The sequence below is a fragment of the Solanum tuberosum genome, unplaced genomic scaffold (assembly GCF_000226075.1).
Source record: "Solanum tuberosum cultivar DM 1-3 516 R44 unplaced genomic scaffold, SolTub_3.0 scf00125, whole genome shotgun sequence".
Lineage (NCBI taxonomy): Eukaryota > Viridiplantae > Streptophyta > Magnoliopsida > Solanales > Solanaceae > Solanum > Solanum tuberosum.
In genome coordinates, this window is record NW_006239052.1 from 515,459 (window position 1) to 536,001 (window position 20,543).

Here is a 20,543-nt window from a genome sequence, read left to right on the forward strand (position 1 = left end):
CAAAAACATGTCACCCCCCCCCCCCCCCACCTCCTTATATTTGGCAAAAAATACTGAAGACATATCCAGCAAGCAAAAATGGATATATTCTGAGGTTGCTAAAATGAGAATCTAAAGTTGTGTCCGCAAGGGACTCATTGCTTAAGAGCAGCGAGTCTGTCACCAGAAACCAATCAGTTCTATGAAACAAGAGAAGTTTTATTACGTATTCATGCTTTTATAAGTTATATGAAAAAGGCAAATTGATATCATGTCATCTACTAAATTATCAGCAGATGGGTTCTACAGTTTACCCCAAAAACAAGAAACCTTACCTAAGCAACCTGAACCTAAATGGAAATTGAGCCTTTGGATCATTTGGAACATCAAGACATCAAATGGAAATCGAGCTGCTTAAAGAACATGGCTTAGACACGTCATATTAAAGTATCAAACATATAAATAGCTTCAGGCAGATTATGTTGTGCTACGGAAATTCTTAAGTTGCGACATTATTAAAGCTGGACTTAAAGCTTCCAAATACCAGTTCCGTTACGGGTCAAAAAGGAGATAGTAGTTTCTGAGGAATCCTAATCAGTCTTAGAGCCCATTTGGGTTAAGCTGATTGTAACCATTAACAAACTTTAAATGCTGAAACTGATTTAATAAATACACAGCTGACTTTATAAAAAGACAGTAGCGTGTTTGGATAGGAGTAATGAAATTGATGATAAGTAGTATGTATCTGGTAAAAAAATATGTTGATAAGCTGTTCTTTTGCTAAAATGAACAAATAACCTAGCAAATTTTTCAAAAAATTTAAATTTTTTAGAGCTATTCTTTTCAAGAAAATGGTGAACGAGATATACTAAGTGAAGAGAAAGTTAGGGTTTAGTTTAGGAAAGGTATTTTGGAAATTAGAAAAATACTCAAGGATGAAATGGTAAATCTGGCCAAGCTAACAGTGCTTATAAGCTGAAAAATCACAAGTTAGGGACGATCAACTTATGATTTTTGGTTGATTTTGGCTTAGAATACTTTTGATATTTAACAAACGCATAGATCAGCCCAAAAATGCTTCTAAGTCAATCTAAGCAGCTTATAAGCTTAGCCAACACCCTCTCAGTCTTTCAGCTTATGAAGTTTTGTGATGAATGTAGAAGTTAGGATCAAGCAATTCTCAAGAAAAATGGTTCTAAAAACCAGAAATGCTGAAGAAAAACCATATCACAATTTAGGTAAACTTGACCTCGGGTTCATGCCGCCAAGCTTGGTATGTGAAGTTTGAAGTAGAGCGGTCCATCATGGTTTGCCATGCCATCTCTCCATCCTTTCCATCTAGTAAATGTAGAAAGTGTTCCAGATCTCTCTCTGTCACAGTGTCCTCATTTTCCGATCCTGTAATATGCCTGCAGGAATGGAGTAGATGCTGTCATGTCTCTAAACATATGAAGGGACAAAAGTAATCTAAAAGGGTGAAAAATGTGCCAGTAAAGAAAGCTCTATATAGAGTTGATCATTCCACTCAACACAATTTCTAAGGAGACAGTTAATTAGGTTTATATAATTCTTGTTTAAATCAACCAACTTCTTCCCTAGAACTGTAATAACACAAACACTCTTTCATATTTGTTCAATACTACAGAAAAAGGCCAATTCAATGCAGAAGACAAACTTATAAATTTCGTATATACTTCAGAACCATGATTTGCAGATAAAGACTGTATTTAATGCATCACGAAATTATACTGAACTACTGGTAAATTTGAACAGTTCCATTTCTCGTAAACATTGAACAATGGCAGTTGTCAATTACGATTTCTTCCCAGATTAATTCAATTCTAGGAAACTACTTATTGCATCAAACAACAAAGGAAAGCAAAATATGCTACAGACAAAATGTAATTTATTTGTAACTGAGAAATCCTCTGCAAGTTAACTGACCCAATCGCAGTTGGCACTCAAGTTTGAAACTCGGGGGGAGTATGGGCACCACCCCTCCTCCCCGCTCCCACTTAAATAACAAGCTTCAGCTGGTGGTGGAAGGGTTCAAACTCATGAAGTATGCCCTACCCACACATAATGTGCTGTGTCTTTCCGCTGAACCAAAACCCTGACAGCCACACCAACACATGATTCCTAATCTTCATACCAGAACATATCAGGAAAAGTTTGTGCACAATCACGGATCTCCAACTCTAAACTTCCTCAGGATGTGTTAACAAGATTAGTAAGAAATCTGTGAAGAAGTAGGTATGCATTCAATTAATGGAAAGACGATAGCACAGATCAAAACAAAATCTCATCTGATGAAGGTACTGCTTCTTTGGACCCAGTATCCGGTGAATAAGAAAGCAGACTGACTGGCTGAGAATATTGAGGGAGAGGGATAAGGCAAAGAGATTGACTAGAAACGGATAATTATTGAAGAAATCATGATTGTCGGTTCTGGGCATCTTTCCAGGAGTAAATAGAAAAAGTATTGCAGATGCACATGGACTAGGCAAGAGAATTGCTAAGATCCAGAAACTCAGAGATATGAGTGTAATGACAGTGCTTGCGTCTGGAATTAAAAATTATGGATTTTTTCTGACATTAGTGTATAGCTTCATGATGAATGAATATCCAAATAGCATGCCACAGAACAGTCCCCTGTAAGGATCATATGGGCTGCACCCTCATGAATCAAGAATCAGAGTTCAGTCACAAAGTACTCCCCCAAATTTCCGATTACCCAAACAAATGGCCCTATAAGTCACTACCATAATTTACATGCATCTCGCAATTAGCACGAGCAGAAGGCAAAGGTGCCGCCCCCAAGTCCTGAGTTTGTAAAATATGAAGCAAATCATTTCCGTAAAATATGACAACCGAAAAGTAAACAACTCATTTTTTCAGAAAGGTAAACAGTTGTTTAAAACTGCAACGAGGTTTGGTGGGATCTTTAGACTTCTTTTCATAACCATAGTGTCCGGACCCGCTTGCGCGCACCTTTCACAGGATACCTGCTACCTCCTACCTCCTACCAACACAGGTATTGGGTAACTCTGCCTACCAAGGCTTGGGCAGATGAACAGAAATCACCTAGTATTTTTGGAATTTGAACGTGAGACCGCATGGTTCCCAACCCACTTCATTGACCACAAGGCACACCCTTGGGTGCCTGATCTTTGTATCCTTGAGAAAATCCATAATGTCTGTTTTAAACCCTCGGCAGAAGATCAAAAATAGGGAAAAAAAACAACTGGTATAACATAAATAAGTAGATAAAAGGAACCAAAGATGTTTGAACAATCACAGTTTATACAATTTGATGAAAGAGAAAGTCTACTAAAACTAGCAATTTTGTATTATCAGAATTACAATATATAAAACTCATAGAGGTAAAGAAATTCTAACTACATAGGAAACAAAAATTTAGTGGCATATTCCTTCTCTTTTTCTATTTTCTAGTATGGTAAACTCCACCCCACAAACACCCACGCCCAGAAATCAACCACTGTCCTTTCCATATTTCTCCCTTGGTGACTCAAAATTTCCAACCCGCCTGGTTAATGGCGAAGTGCTCTTGCTCCTGAAGCAATCCCATTTGACAAAGCAAATACTCTTTTCTAACCCCTGAAATAGTAAATCGGCTTCCAATATCGAGAGGTGGAAAAAAGTGGTAAATGAATCTGAGTTAAAATAAGCATCCACATATACCACTTTGTCATATCTACAGTACATTACATCTGATACAATAATAGCTGTACAGAACAATACACTTAATTTCACTCGTGAACGTGTAACCTTTATTTTGGGTGGGGTGGGGTGGGGGTTGGGCATTTTTTAAGTATGTGTATGAGCTTGACTTATAATTACCCAATTCAACCACAGAAGTGAACACAAGTCGCAGACCAAACTTATCTAACAATCAGCAAGCACTTGTGCATCAGTTGGAAGGTAGTGACTCAATGTGGATTAGAAGGTAATTATTTTTGTCACATTAATACCACAACTCCCAGCATCATCACAAATTGCAAATATGGACCTCTGTGGCATTTCCACGCAAACGCTTTATTCACGGCACAGATGAGATGAGTTTGTTTTCATTTTTTGTCGATAAATAAAGATGGCACAGGTTTACACGTGAGATTGCAGGGTTTTACATATGGATAGTTCAATAATTTATAAGGCTCACAACCTTAGGTCTCTAAAGACCTTTCAAAACCAATACCCTAATGAATAAGCATTCAAAAATTCTCTTAGATCCATTTGACCTGGAGAATGTTCAAATGATTTAAGGAAAACAAAGACTCAAAGGGCTACTAGCAGTATAAGTATAGCACAAAGATCTATAGAATAGGAACTATTGAGTTTGCAGGTGCTCATTCCTTAAGAAGGTGTGAACTCCCATTATTCTAAAGCTCCTTCATAAATTGTCAGTCTCACATAAGCCATTCCTTAACGGGTGAAGTCTCAATATCATAAAGCCCCTTAATGAATTTTCTCACATGAGTTGATATAAATCTTCTGCAGTTTTATGACAACTAAACTCAGGAACTTTATTTGAACAGCCAACTTCAATAGTAATACTGCTAGGGCATTTGATTAGGGCAAAGCAAATGAAGTGAAAGAATAATAATTTCAATTCATACACTTTACAACCAAAAAAAAGGAATTAACGCTAGAATTCACACTGAAAATTAGATGGTTTGATCCTCATTTTCTGAACACCGCCATTTCATTCAAAGAGGATGTTTGAATTGGCTTATTTTAAGTATCTTTTGGCTTTTAAGCTCTTCTTTGTTTTTGGAGGTGTTTGGGAAAGACAAAAAAGTGCTTTTAAGCACTTACTCTTAGGCCAAAAAAGTACAAAAATAAGCCATAAGCCAAAAATTGGGTATGACCAACTTATGACTTTTAGCTTATCAGCTACTTAAAAAAAGCCAATCCAAAGTTTCCAAACACCCCCTAAACAATAAAAAAGCCGAGCACAGATCCTGATCTTACAGATAAAAACTACATGTAGTTGAATGAAACTAAGCTCCTTTCCAGGGAGAGTTTAGAAATTAGAATTACCTTCAGTCTGATGATTGTATTGGTTTTTTTTATGGAAGTCTGATGATTGTATCATTTGCATTATTGCGTGTCAAAATTAAAGCTCAGAAGCAAGAAGAATCAGATTAAGCAGAATTTTTTTATGAAATAGTAACTACAAAACAATATCCACCTTTGACCAACAATACCATACGTGTTGTCTATACCAACTTATGTGACTTGCATTCAAGTTTGTGACATACCAAAATATCCATCACACTTTGAAATAAAATACATAAGATACAACTTTCACAATTTTCAAAGTTCAAATTCAAAGCACTGCACTTTCTTCAAATTCAAGTTCATTTTTTTAAAAATACATTGCTTTCTTTCAATCATCCTAATATATTAACTGCACGTAGGTGGCCCAGAAGCACTTGCAGTACAATGTACAGGCTGATTATAAAGTGTTGTAAAGCACTGTAATCAGCTATGATCAGCTCAAATACAATGCAGAAACTTCATTGGGCCTGTGTGTTCTTCTTCAACAGCAAACATAGACACACCATAACCGATCCCCAGATTTGACTCTATACTAGAGAACTTTTTCCATCTACTCCCCAGTGAAAATGCATACTAACCGATGGCCTACTATTCCCATTAAATAGGAAAAACTATAGCTGGACGAATCCAGTTACTTTACAAGCAACAGCATAGATCGTTCAAAGATCATTGAAACAGTAAACTTGTAGTCAATAAATGAAGCCGAAATTTCACAGAAAAAAGAAAAGCACAATAAACAAGTTTGTTTGCCTTCATTTATAACGAATACAACAAAAATTAGCAATCAATCTTAGTTTCAATATCAGATATGCAAGTATCCCTAAAATTCCTAGCGTTTTGCACGAAAACACATTTACATCCAACTCAAATTGAAACCCTAGAAATAAAAACATGCATATGTTAGAAAATGAGATCAAGTTAACAACATGCCTGATTATGGAATCATCGTTCCTTTGCGCAAAAGAAACCGAACCCAGAGCCGGACCCGAAACCACTGAAGACGATCCAAATTCATCCGCCGACACAGAACCCGAATCCGCTGCCGCCGGCGCCGAAGGCTTACGTGTCCTCCCCTGGAAATTAAACCAGAGTTTGCTACCAACCGAGAAGGCCGAAAGAGCAGTAAAGGCTAACCAGAGTCGGCGAGCACCAAACCCGGGAGGAACGGTCCAAACAAAGCGGTTGATTTTAGACCGGAGTCCTAAAAATACCAGGCCGGTCCAACGAGGTCGCCAAGACCAGCCGATCAACAATCCGATCATGATGGCAACCCAAATCGGTACAACGCAAACCAAAATGTCGACGAATGTTTCCATTATAGCTGGCTTGTTTATCAATTCAACAAACCCAACCCACCTCTCCACCTCCATTTTTGATACTATAAATTTGAACAAGAATTTGTTTCTTACAGAATTGAAGAGGTAGTTGGAGATTGCATTGGAGTGAATCTACATAGATTTTTGCAGATTGAAGAGTTAAATTTTGTACAAGAGGAAGAAGAAGAAGAAGAAAGCAAGAAAACAAAAATTAAAAAGAGGGAGAAAATAGAAACCGATACTATTTTGTTCTGTACGGAAATACACGTGGCAAGATCTGAACTCTCAGATAAACTGGATAATAGCGCGTGCGATTACGCCGAAGCTTCGGGAAAAACACATGCAATATCTTATATGATTAACCTAACAACTACTCAGATTAACATATTAAAAAATAACAGAAATTAAGCAAAAAATCTCATAAAAGCAAAATAATTACTCTTTGTCCTAATTTATGTGACTTATTTTTTTTTTTCTTTTTTAGTCGGTAAAAAAAAATGACACATTTTTATATTAAGTAACAATTTAACTATAAAATGTCTATTTTATCCTTAATGAAATGATTTATAGTCACATAAATTTCTATCATTCATTTTGGACCACAAGTTTTAAAAGTCTTCCTTTTTTTTCTTAAACTCCGTCCCGAGTCAAACTACCTCACATAAAATGGGACGGAGGGAGTACTAACGTATATCTCTTTATATTCATACCTACTAAATAATTACACTATATATCCCTAACTAATTTTTATTAACTGATACTAAATAAGTATCATATATATACTGTATTGATATTATTAATTTCGCTTAATTGATATTAAATAAGTACTTCCTTTGTTTCAAAAAGAATGATTTAGTTTGACTTGGCACGGAATTTAAGAAAATGAAAAAGACTTTTGAATCTTATGGTCATAAATTAAAGTTATATCAAATGTACAAAATTATCCTTTAATCTTATGGCCTTAAACATGCCACGTGGAAAACTGAAATTAAAATGTTATCAAAGAAAGAAAGAGATCATTCTTTTTGAAACTAACTAAAAAAAAATGAGGTCATTCTTTTTTAAATGAAAGGAGTATCATATATTGTATTGATATCATTAATGGAGATAAATTTGCTTAATTGATATTAAATCAGATATATATATATATATATATATATATATATAAAATTTTGTAACAAGAAACTTTAATAATACCAATACAGTATGTATGTATATATATACTGTATTGGTATTATTAAAATTTCTTGTTACAAAATTATTGATTAGTCAATGTACTATAAGAGTATATATATATTTTATATACTCTTATAATATCAATGACTGATGGGTAATTTCAGAACAAGAAACCTTAAGGCCAAACACATATACAGACCCCTTAAACTTGTCCCTAAATTTCATTTTGGCACTCCAACTCAACCTTGTTCCATTTTAACCCTTTTACTCCAATTTTTATGTTTCATTTTGGCACTTCTAAGTGATGTGGCAGAGTGTATGCAACACACTCTCTCTAAGAGAGTGAAATACAAAAACAATATATAAAAGATTAACCCTTCAACTCTATTTTTTTTGTACCATTTAAACACAAAATACTAATTTCATGAATTTTTTTATTTCTATATATATGCTTTTCAACTGCAATTTTGCATTTTAAAAATCGTCGTTCATCCGTTAGTTATTGTTAAAAATTCAAATTGACGGATGATCATTGATTTATTTTTTAAGAAGTAACAATTTTTTTTAGAGTTTCTGTACATTATTGTGTGAAAAATAATCGATAAAAGTGTATTGATTTTCTTTTTAAAACAATTAATTAAATTAAATAATACCACACATTTTTTTTCATATCTAATCTATTTTGGACTAACTCAAATATCAGCTTTCTAATTTTTCATTCAACTAAATACGAGTAAAAAAAAAAACTCATGTTCATTGCTAATTAATAACACTATAAAAAAAATGTTGAAACTCGATAGACTTCGTTGGGTTGTCATTGATTTTCTTAAGAAAGAAAATCAACGCACTTTCGTCGGTTATTTTTCACGCAAAAATACAGAGAAACTCTAAAAAAGAAATTGTTAATTTTTTTAAAAAAATAAAAAATAATGATCATCCGTCAATTTGAATTTTTTACAATAACTAACGGATGAACGACGATTTTTAAAATGCAAAATTGCAGTTGAAGAGCATATATATAGACATAAAAAAAATCATAAAATTAGTATTTTGTGTTTAAATGGTAGATAAAAAAATAGAGTTGAAGGGTTAATCTTTTATCTTTTTTAAAAATACTTTTTTTGTATTTCACTCTCTTAGCGAAAAGTGTGATGCACACACTCTATCACATCACTTAGAAGTGCCAAAATGAAACATAAAAATTGGAGTTAAAGGATTAAAATGGAACAAGGTTGAGTTGGAGTGCCAAAATGAAATTTAGGGACAAGTTTAAGGGTTTGTATATGTGTTGGCCAAACCTTAATGTTACTATAAAAATATACATACAGTATTATATTATCATTAACTAATGAGTAATTTTTCAATAAGAAACCTTAATGATACCACAACAACAAGATACGTATACTCTTATAATATTATTGACTAATGAGTAATTTCTGAACAAGAATTTTTAATAATACCAATTCAATGTGTGTGTATATATATATATATATATACACACACAATAATTTAGTATCAATTAAATGAAATTATCAACTTTAATAATATCAATACAATATACGATACTGTTTAAATATCAGTCAATGAATATCATAACATAACAGTTAATAAAGTAAGTGTAAAACCTACCAAGAAAAGGAAATAACACCATTAAACACAAAATGTTAAGGAGTTTCTCTTATATTTTGGAACTTAGTGAAGAAGATGCTTTTTTGCTCGGAAGATATTCGGTCGATCAAATGCTCACATTTTTTGAATAAAAATTGTTTCTCACCGACAATAAATCATGACGAACCGGAGAGAGGGAGTTGCTCGGATGGTAAGCACCCCTCACTTCCAACCCGAAGGTTGCGAGTTCGAGTCACCAAGGAAGCAAAAGGGGTGGGAGCTCCTAGGGGAGGGTAAAAAATAAAAAAAATAAAAAAATAATCGTGAAGAACTAATAAATTTAAAATATAAAAATAATATATGAAAATATTTTTAAAAAAATAACATCTCTTATACATAAATAAAAAATCAAAATATTTTTCGCTCCAGCTAACCCCGCTCGAATACTATGTTTAATCGCAATTTTATTTTACATTTATATTTTTTTAATTGATGTATTAAAATCTTATTTACTTGCACTTAAGGTCATAGTTTTAACTACTCAAGTTTCAGTTATTAAGCTCGTTTTTTATGGTGGAATTTTAGTTATAAATTTTTTAATTATTAAGTGAAATTTTGTTTTATGTTTTCAATCAATATTTAATAGGTCTAGATAGATTTAAATAATTAAAATTCGTAACATTTGACATCATTAAAATGTTTATTTAAAAATTTCTTCAAAATGATGGTTCATCAATTTCATTCACTCACAAACAACAATCATTTTTATAGTCAATCATTATAAATAGTTATCACCATATCACTAGTCATCATTTACAATCATTATCACAATAATCATCCATCAACACAATTAATCACCGCGCTATATATTGTCAACCACTATCATTAGCTATCATTATCATCTTCCACAACTATCAATTGCCACCGCTGTTATAAGATTAACTTTTTATCAGGGGCGGACCCACCCTTGGCCAAGGGGTGTCAGGCGACACCCCTTCACCGAAAAATTAAGAGGTCAAATTTTGGTTTAATAAATATATATAAAAGTATTGACATCCTTTGACACAAGTGAGAGATTTAGTCTAGTGATTAAGAGATTGCAAAAGTTCCTTAGAGTTGTGTATTCAAGTCTTGTGGCCTCATAATTATTATTTTTTAATTTTCTTACTACAACCATTGACATCGCTTTATGAGAATCTTGGGTCCATCACTGCTTTTTATGATACCACTTCACGCATCTCAATTTTTATAAAAAATTAACCACCCGCATCCCCCCCAAACCAACCTTAAACAACAAATATTTGCTCTAACCTCTATACTCTACATATATAGTCGTATAAAAAGTATCCCAATTTTAAAGAAGTAAAACAACAAAGGCTAATAATGCGAGGATGAAAACATAGTGCAAAATGTATATCATGTATATTACTCCTTTCGTCCCAAATGATGTGGCACTTTTTAAATTTCGAGATTAAAACAAGTCTATCTTTGATTGTAATTTTTTCATATATCTTTTAATTATTTTGAATTGTCAATTAGTGTGACTTATAGTACTTTTTAGGTAGCTTACAAATATATAAATTTCATTTCAAAAAAATTGAAGATCCCTCGCGCAAATTTCTGATCAAACTTAAATTGTTTGACTCTCAGAAAATGAAAAGTGTCACATAAATTGAGACAAAGAGTATTGTATTTCACACATATATATAAAACCTCAAAAGTTCATTTTCTGTGTTCCACACATCTTTACCTGTACCAAACTACCATCATATATATATATAATGGTAGTTTGGTACAGGTAAAGATGTGTGGAACACAGAAAATGAACTTTTGAGGTTTTATATATATGTGTGAAATACAATACTCTTTATGTCTCAATATATATATATATATATTATACATTTGAGTCTGAATATGATCACTCATATGTCATTCATTGTTCGTGTAGACATGTATTGTTTCGAAAGCTAAGACAATATATCATGAAAGTTAAGTAAGAAAAATATACTAACGACTTTAATGCTTTTTTATGTGTTTATGTTCGTTACTTACAAATATACTCCAAAACTTAGAAGAAGTATCCTTTAAATTTAGCGGGATTTACATTCTCCATAACTTATGGACGTATATATTTGTAAAACCATACAAACATCGGATTTAGGTATCATAGATTACTATTACGAAATTTCCTAACACCCGTATGCCCAAATTAAAGCTTAAGTGAAGACTTAATAGTCAGCAAAAAATAAAAATAAAAATAGCATTTTAGCTTCTCTGTATCTTAAAACAATATGTCCAAAGTAAAGTAACAAATCTATATTAGCAGTACAAATTCAATTATAACTTTGGAATAATTTCATGAGTTTATTGATTTATAACTTTATTCATGTGCCACACGGCCCACACATCATTGCTGATATAAGATACAAATAAAAGAAAAAAAGGAAAAGGTAAAAAGTTAAGTCAAAGCTTTTTAGTTTTAATTGTTGAGACGCAACAAAAATTCTCTTTCAAGCTTCCAAATATACTTTTCTCATTTTTCTTAAAAAAATCACTTTGAATGCTTCTTCTTTTTTCCCTTTTTACCCCCTCAGATTTTGCATTATTAAGGGCCAGTTTGGCCATGCGATATGGTATCATGATATGGAATCATGAGATGAAATTGAAGGTTTGTTTGGATATGCAATATGTAATTTTTGTGTTGTATATTTTCTCATAAACATAAAAATTCCATAAGTTGTAAAACTATTAAAATAGCCTCAATTGTTTATTCAATCTTATCAAATACACAAAAAATTGTAAAATCGCATTAATAAATTATTACAAAGTTATTTGTTCTCCACTTAAGTAATTATTACAAAAGTTCGTTCAATCACATTGTGCAGAGATGAATGCCTATAATTAAATAGTTCTTTGGCATTTTGAGGCTCTCTTTCACTTCCTCAATAATCTTGCAAATGATAGAGCAGTCCTTTGTATGGAGCTAAAAATCCTTTTGTGTTTCGGAAACCAGCATCAACAACATAATATTTATCTACCAAAAATATTTTATAAAGAATTATTAAAAGCATATGTGACGTAAATGAGACAACTTTGTGTAAATAAATAATATTTATTCTAAGGATGTAATTTAAAGTTACCATGTGGCGGAAATGGAAATTATGACGTTGGTTCAACAAGTGCATTCCCAAGTACTTTACTATCATGTGCAGTACCTTCCCAACCAGCAGTAACAAAGGTAAATCGCATATCAAAATCACAAGCACATAAGACATTTTGTGATGTTCTTCCTTTGCGATTACGATATGCTTGTTGCACCACTTTAGGAACCTCCCCTTCTATATATGTTCCATCAATCGCACCAACTCAATCCTACAAAATAAAAAATACATCAATATTAGTTTAGTGAACATAAAATAAATTAGAAGTATTATAGAATGCACTTCATAAAAATAATGTTTGTAAGAGTAATAAAAATAGTGCTTCTAAGACAATGCAAAGTCATAAAATAAATATTATCTCTTTAAACAAAGTTCATAGGAAATATGTAACTAAATACTAACAACTTACACATAAAATATAAATGTGCACTTATTAAGGCCATAAAATAAATTTATTAATGAGATTGAAATTTTACCTTAAACCAAGGCCAAAATCGAGTATTATGTCGAATTTTGGAATGTACACCAGTCATATTTTTTGGTTGTATAAATGTTGGTGCCACCTTGCTAATTGCCTCGGCAACTATTTTAACATGCCGGTTAATTATTTCAAGTGAATGTTGAAAAGTTTCACTTGCCGAGCGTTGACTATCATTTCGTGCAATGATGGTTAGAAAAATACCCAAAGCCTCCTCAATTTGAACCCGCGTGGTCCGATGCTCAATCGGCAACAAGTTATTTTGTTTGATAAAACTAACAAGCTGACAAAATGTTTCGGCGAGAATAATAAATTTTAAAAAGTAATGATGTGATTATAAATTTTATTTACATATGAAACAAATGGTTAGTAGATATAAATATGAGGTTATTTTAACAAAATATAAACTCATGGATCAATTATTGTATTAAAATATCTCAAATCGTGATATGGAATCACCATATAATTCCATATCATGATTTTTAGAGAATATGGTATCACCTCTCATGATTTCAAATCATGAGATGGAATCAGCGTAAAATCGTATGTCCAAACGCTGATTCCATCTCACGATACCATATCATGATAAGGTATCGCATGGCCAAACACCTACTAAGTATATATAGTCAAAGACTCAAAGTCACTTATACCAAAAAAAAAAAAAGTTCACTTAAAAGTGTTTTGAACCAATTCATTTTCATTTTGTGATTGGGCTTTATTCAGCAAATGGACCACTTTTAGCACTCACACACACTCAAGTTGTCTCTCTTTTCTTTTGACTCAGGCATAATTAGAGAAAAAAGTATTCCTATCGGTGTTTACGTCAAGTTAATTAATCTATCGCTATATTAACAATGATTTTTAACGGCAATTAATTAATAACAATAGTTTAATTATCGCTAAATGTGTAATTTTAGTAGCAATTATCACTCTTTTTAAATGTCTCTAAGGCTTATAACGACAGTGGATCTAACGACAATTAACTAATGCTGGTAAAAGCTTTAACGCTCTTTAGTTTTTATTGTCATTAAAAACTATTTTCGTTATAGCGTTACTTCATTAAATCATTTATACCTACAATTATAAATTGCATTGATTTAGTATAAACATTTGATACAATCGGATAAGTATTTACCATAAATTAGATAGACCGTCTTTCTTATACAAAAAAAGAAGTCAGAAAATTCGACAACATATGCATCATTATAAAGTAAAGTTACATATGCTTGAGTAACACCGTCCATCATTCACGTTAATTTGATTTGAGCTAACTTTTTCTTGTAAATCAACAGTACACTAATGGGATATTTTGTCCTTTTTTCTTCATACTGATTACCATATAGATTCATCTGCCCCATTTTGCCACAATAATGCATGTTATGTATAAATAATCAATCATTACGGAATACTTATATATTCTTCTAATTATTATTTGGGATAGACAAATAGTTAGAGCAAATCAATCTTTATTTATTGATTGTGGAGACAAATTCACTGGTACCGAGTACTATGTGTTACACAAATTTGTTGAATAATGGTAAGTGGTGGTGGATCCAAAATTTATAGGTTTTGCATGTGGTACGTCGTCTAAATGGAGAAATGAGTCGGTATCTTCAATTTTGGGTTATAATTATCTTAAGATATATATAACTCTCGGTAGTAAGCATGATATCAAGAACTAAAAAATAGAATCAACATGAGTTATGGTGCAATGATGAGATTGTTTCATCCTTAATTAGATGTCTCAGAGTTTCAATACGGACTCCAGACCGCACAGGAAAAACAAAAAAAAAATCTAAAAAAATTAGAGCTACGAGCTACTATATAACCATTTAATTTGCCATGACAGTTTATTTATACAACATGAATTAAATAACCACGTGATTATATGATTAAGTGTAAAAACAAATTCCTTTACATTATTTGTGGAAAAGTTAATTAAGCTCATTTAAATTAACTAAATACATAATTTATTTAAAATAATAGAATAAGATAATAGAATAGTACGGAAATTTTAAAAACTTTTATCCATACAATCGAAGTCTTTTTCATAAAATCAAGCGGAAGTCTTTACTACACTTTTGTCTCAAACTATCTAATACAACTTTAGAATAAAACTCTTGGAACATAGCCCATACAATAGTCTCAACATGAAAATAAAAGACATAAAGGAAATAGTGGGTTTTGTCCTCGAAGCTATGAGGACTCACCAACATCTTCAACTCCTTTGCTGATCCTTAGAAACCTATCTCCAAGAATAGAACTCAATCTCCAAAACCCTACATTTGATTAGAATGTAGACAAAGTATGCGTTAGTACAAGATGTACTAAATATGTTAGCTAGCATAATCATAAGAGCATAAGACAAGGGTTAGTCAATATAAGACATAATCCATAATCATATGAAATACTTCATGAAACATAAACTATAAGCATAAGAGACAATATCATAATCATAAGCAAAGTTTCCAACATAAGCATCATATAAGCATTATTCCACTCCTAGTCATTTGTACCATAATAGGACTATTCTCAAGTAACCTCCAAAGCATACTTGTGCAATGCATGAATAGCATCCCATAATACCATCCAAGCTAAGCACCCCTTTTTGGTCATCTTAATCATAGTCTATATGCATAGTCAAGACCTAGGCTTCATGTACTAAGAGCACTATACTTTAAGTAACCTCAAGCACACTTGTGCAATGCATGAAGGACATCCCATATACCATTCACACTAAGCATAACCTTGAAGTCACCATATGCATACTTACCACTCATTGGTCTCATTCTTAGCTTACTTCATAACCAAGGAAATCTCTCACCTTTACACTACAAGAAAATGGTGAATTACATGAGGATTTTCCTGGGGATTAATATGAAAATTTGCAGGAAAATAACTTACCTGCGGATTTTCATACTAATCCCTAGGAAAATCCTCATGGAATTCACACTTTTCCTGTAGTGTTTAGTCAATCATAACATAACAAGGAAGGCAACTATAGAACAATCCTATCTAAGCATACATCATATAAGAGAAAACACTTCATGAGTCACCTTAAGTCAAGCTTGTGCCATGCATGAATAAGACCCCATAATCCTACCAATGATAAGCTAGACACTTTAGGTTCATCATTATTTATCATCTCTTAACATTATAAAGACAAGGGGAATCACCTCTTAGTCATGCATGTACTGGAGGGGCCTATAAAGCTACAATCCAAACTAGTCATGCTCATGTTCATAAATGCAAGGGGGAGTCACCGCAAGGCATACATGTTTAGTTCATTATGAAGGACAAAGGGATCGGAGTCACCTCAAGCCACACATATCATGGAATCATAAAGACAAGGGTATTCACCTCTAGTCATACATACTAATGAATTATAAAGACAAGGAGAGTCACCTCTAGCAATACATATTAATGAGTCATAGGTATTCGCCTACATGTTCATTTTAATGGGATATATGTATTTGCCTCTACATCATCACATAAGGATCATAAGTAATCGCCTCCATGATCAACCTAAGGCTAATGGGTAATCACCGCTTGCCTTGGGAGTCATAAATATATAAGGGGTAATCACCTCACACTCCCCATGCTTAACTAATTAGGAATAAGGGAACTCACCTCACATTCCTATCATGTAAAGTTCTTTTAGGGGAATCACCACAAGCCTCATCACATCTCATAGTCCTAGGACATATATTCATTTTAGGTGAAAATAGACTTTCAACCTAGAATCACTCTATGTGAGAGAACCTTTCATGTCATATCATATCCATGCATAATACCATATCTAGAATTCTACGTTAGACATGGATATCATCATGACTTAAGTGATTCTATCACTTCATACATTCAAGCATTCATAAGGTAGATTAGGTAGGTAAAGGTCTTCCACCATAACTCTATCCATTAAGCTTCTATTCTCAAATAGACTTTACTCTCAAAGCCTTAACATGCCTAGTTCATCAATTTGGTTTTACTCTCAAGACCCTAATGATCAACATTCATGCCTACAAGTCTTACACTTAAAGCGTTACTTCTTACTATGATCATTCATACCTAAATTTCAAGGTATTCTAATCACATTCTTCATTATCAAGTGATTCTAGTCACGATTCATCATAAAGGTTCATCTTCAACTTTACTAGTCAAGATCCATCATATTCACATTATTCTAATTCAATTCATGTCTATTTGTTTGTATTCTTAATCAATTACTACTCATAGCACTAATTCTAGAAGATCACTCAAGAATCATCAAGTTCACCTTTCATGGTATAAACCCACATAATACCAAATTCATCAATTAGGCTACCCACAATGTAGGAAGAAACCCTAGCTAGATCTTCTTCTTCTTCTATGGAGTTTTAGAGAGAATTATTTGGGGGAGAGTTAGTTATGATTTTTGGGTTAGGGATTTATGAAGTGTTAAGGGTTAGTTAATAGCTTAATAACCCTTATATAAGTCTACTAAAACAATATAAACCGACCCTACAATAAACTAACTAAAATAGAACTTACCTAAACTAACTCACCTTTAGCCAAGCTTGAGGCAGATTGCAGGCCATGACTCACGCCCATGACCTACGGTCTGTAGGTTGGCCTACTGGCCGTCCTGCAGGTCCGTAGGTCCATGGCCTGCAACTCATTTTCCAGGCCTTGACCCACGAGCTAGAGCTACGGGGCGTGGATGGACCTACGCCCAGTAGGTCCCATCCGTAGGTCACAAATTTTTGGCAGCTTGGGCAGTTTTGGGGAGTCTTGGGGGTTAGGCTTTAGGGTCCTCCTCAAGGACCCTTGGTTGGTCCTTGGGGGGTCATACCTTGACGTTTAACCCCTAAACCTAAGTTCGGGAAACCATTTTACAACATTAAATCACACATCAAACTCTAAAACTCTCACGTAAGGCTCTAGTTTCACCTACTAGTTTTCCGGGTGTTACACCTATTCTCAGTTACATCACTTTACGCGATGTATCGGGATGTATTCTAAATCGAGACAAGATGTATTGGGACGTTGAAGATGTATCCTAAACTGGGACGCGATGTATCGAGACGTTGAGGGATGTACCCAAAACCGGGACGCTTAATGCGATGTATCTAGATGTTTTGGGATTTCCGGATTATACCAAATTTAAGGAATTTTTGTAATTTGAAAAAAGAATATGAATATGATGTAAATAGGTCTTAACACTATGAGATTCGTGTAAAATTCACTTTTTAAAAAAATCTTGCACTCCTATTTTTCTGGTTACTTGTCATTCTCTTAAATTAATTTTTTAAAATAAATTAGAAGTTCTTTTTTCTTTTTGGTTAAGCACCACTCTGAAATCCTTTTTTTTTTCAAGAACACTGACGAAAACTTCATTAAGCAAAAAAAAAAAAAAACGTAAGTTATTCAAACACGTTTTAACGTGTGCAAGATGCATGACAGACTCAAAACGTTTGCTGAGTAGGCCAAAATATATACGTCAACGTTCAAATCATAAAATTGAGTTATACTTTGAACGTCCTAAAATAAGTGTCATTTTAATAAAAATTATGTCTATTTAGAAATTAATAAATATAATATGTAGTTTATTAAGCTATGCCTATATAATAAATGTTTTTTAAAATTGAACACTACTCTCTTTATTCTATATTTATTGAATTTGTAAGGTAATCCACACATTTTAAGAAAAAAATCATAATTTAAATCATAATTTTCACTATTACCCTTTGTGAAATTATAAATATAAGTTTGTAAGTAGTGTAATTTATCTCCTAAAAAATATTTAACTTTAATAAATGAAAGGGCAAGTTATGAAAAAAATTCAAACATTCATTTTGAACTTTGAATAATTCAATCATTTTGAACAATGAAATAAACCTCAACAATTCTCCAAATTTGGAGAACTACTATTTACATCTCTATAAATGAAGAATAGAGAGTAATATGGAGGTGGATTGGAGAGGACATTCTCTATTTTACGCTCCAAATGATTTATCTATAGTATAAAATTATACTCGTAGAACTTTTTTAACACCTACAATAGCCAAAACTAGCTCCAAAGCAGTGGTTTAGCCGCATTACTACATCAAAAATAGTTTTTAGCGGCAATAATATGTACATTAACAAAGAGTATTAAAACATTTACCAGCATTAACTAATTGTCATTTGATCCAATGTTATTATAGGCTTTAGGGACAACTAATTACTTCTAAAAGAACATTACATATTTAGCAGCAATTAAATTACTACCCCAAATTAATTATCGCTAAAAATCATTTTTAATATAGTACATAAAGCTAATAATGATCAATTGAATACTGTTTATCGAAAAAATTAATAATACTGAATATAAAGAAATTATGCTACATATATAAGTGAACATTTATTTTTTTATGCGCACGCGCACATTTATATATATATATTAAACTTTCAACCCTCTTAAGTCATTTAAAGGTGGGTTAGCCAAAAAAAGGTATGGAACCAAGGCACATGGTAGGATGGGTTTTTGCATGCAAAAATGTGACCCACAAGTGTAGGTAAAAGATCAAAGGAGGAGCTAATATTGTTAATGATGAAAAGGGGTTTGATTGGTAAATCATGGAAGATCATCTCTCATGCAAATTACATAAAAGTGCAATAGAGATAATTAGGAAAGCCTTAAATCAAACAACATATATAATATATATTTTGGGCGATCTATATTCACATTAAAATTTGACTATTCTGAATCCGTACTACATAGGGCCTAGCTCATTCGGAGAGAAGCGCTCCCTATTAAAAAAAAATTCATATCCAAAACTCAAACTCAAAACCTCTAAATTTTAATTAAGGAAAAAACAATCTCGTTCGTAATATCATATCTTTGGTGGTATATTCTTTGCAACTCTCTACAAGCAAAGTCCATTTAAAACATCTTTCCACAACTAATGTATTAAAAGGTGAAAAACCTAACTTTGTTTTATTCTAATATAAAAATAGTTCTTTTCTTCTTCTTCTTCTTCACTTAATTAGTCATATTTTCACACCGAATTTTTCAACGAATTTGGTGAAAGATAAAAGACTAAAGTTGTATTCTTCACAAAAGAATATCACAAATTTGTTTTTTTTTAAATGATAAACAACCACTATTACTATCACAAAACACATCAAAAGTAATAAATGAAACGAATCCCACATTGATGAAAAACAAAAAACTTGAACTCGTTATAATGCTTGGACAATCCTCACCTGATTCAATTTGACAAATAGAAAAAGGACCCAAAGCCTAAATTGCGGAGTTGATCACCTGCTACAAAACAACTATGTCTATGTGCCTATGTGTGTTTGCTTATAGCCTTATAGAGATAAATCTAAAATTTAAAGCGAAAATAAATGTAAAGATCATGATCTTATATTTGCACAAAAAAAATATACATATTTTGAAATGAAAATAATGAATTCAATTGAATAGAATAAAATTATATATCTTAGATCCACACTTTACCTGTGAGAGAGGACAATGGGGATCATCAACTTCAAACTATAGGCAAACTGGCTGCATAATATGTAGATTGAAACAAAAACTTGAGTTGGGAGGAATGAAGCCTGGTCCGAAATCATTCAATTCATTGATCATCGAGATGGACTTTAATTTGTTGAATGATTTCGAACCAAACAACATTCCCCTCAACAAATGTTTTCTTTCTTTGGAAGAAGAATGACCGGGGGGGGGGGGGGGGGGGGGGCGTTTATTATAATACATTT

At 32.6% G+C, this 20,543-nt stretch overlaps 1 protein-coding gene and 1 non-coding gene across 2 annotated transcripts in view; both read right to left on the minus strand.

Moving 5' to 3' along the window:
- LOC102588037 (uncharacterized) overlaps positions 1 to 6,574 on the minus strand; it is a 9,373-nt gene extending 2,799 nt beyond the window's left edge. The window contains exons 1-2 of the mRNA XM_006350604.2: positions 5,992 to 6,574; positions 1,229 to 1,388 (exon numbers count right to left, since the gene is read on the minus strand). Of these exons, the coding sequence (XP_006350666.1) occupies positions 1,229 to 1,388; positions 5,992 to 6,431 (600 nt within the window). The 5' untranslated portion in view covers positions 6,432 to 6,574. The remainder of the gene's footprint in view (positions 1 to 1,228; positions 1,389 to 5,991) is intronic.
- Positions 6,575 to 20,372: 13,798 nt separating this feature from the next.
- MIR166B (microRNA MIR166b) lies at positions 20,373 to 20,463 on the minus strand. Its single transcript, NR_127232.1, has one exon. It is a non-coding gene; the product is annotated as a microRNA MIR166b (primary transcript).
- Between the last annotated feature and the right edge of the window lie 80 nt (positions 20,464 to 20,543).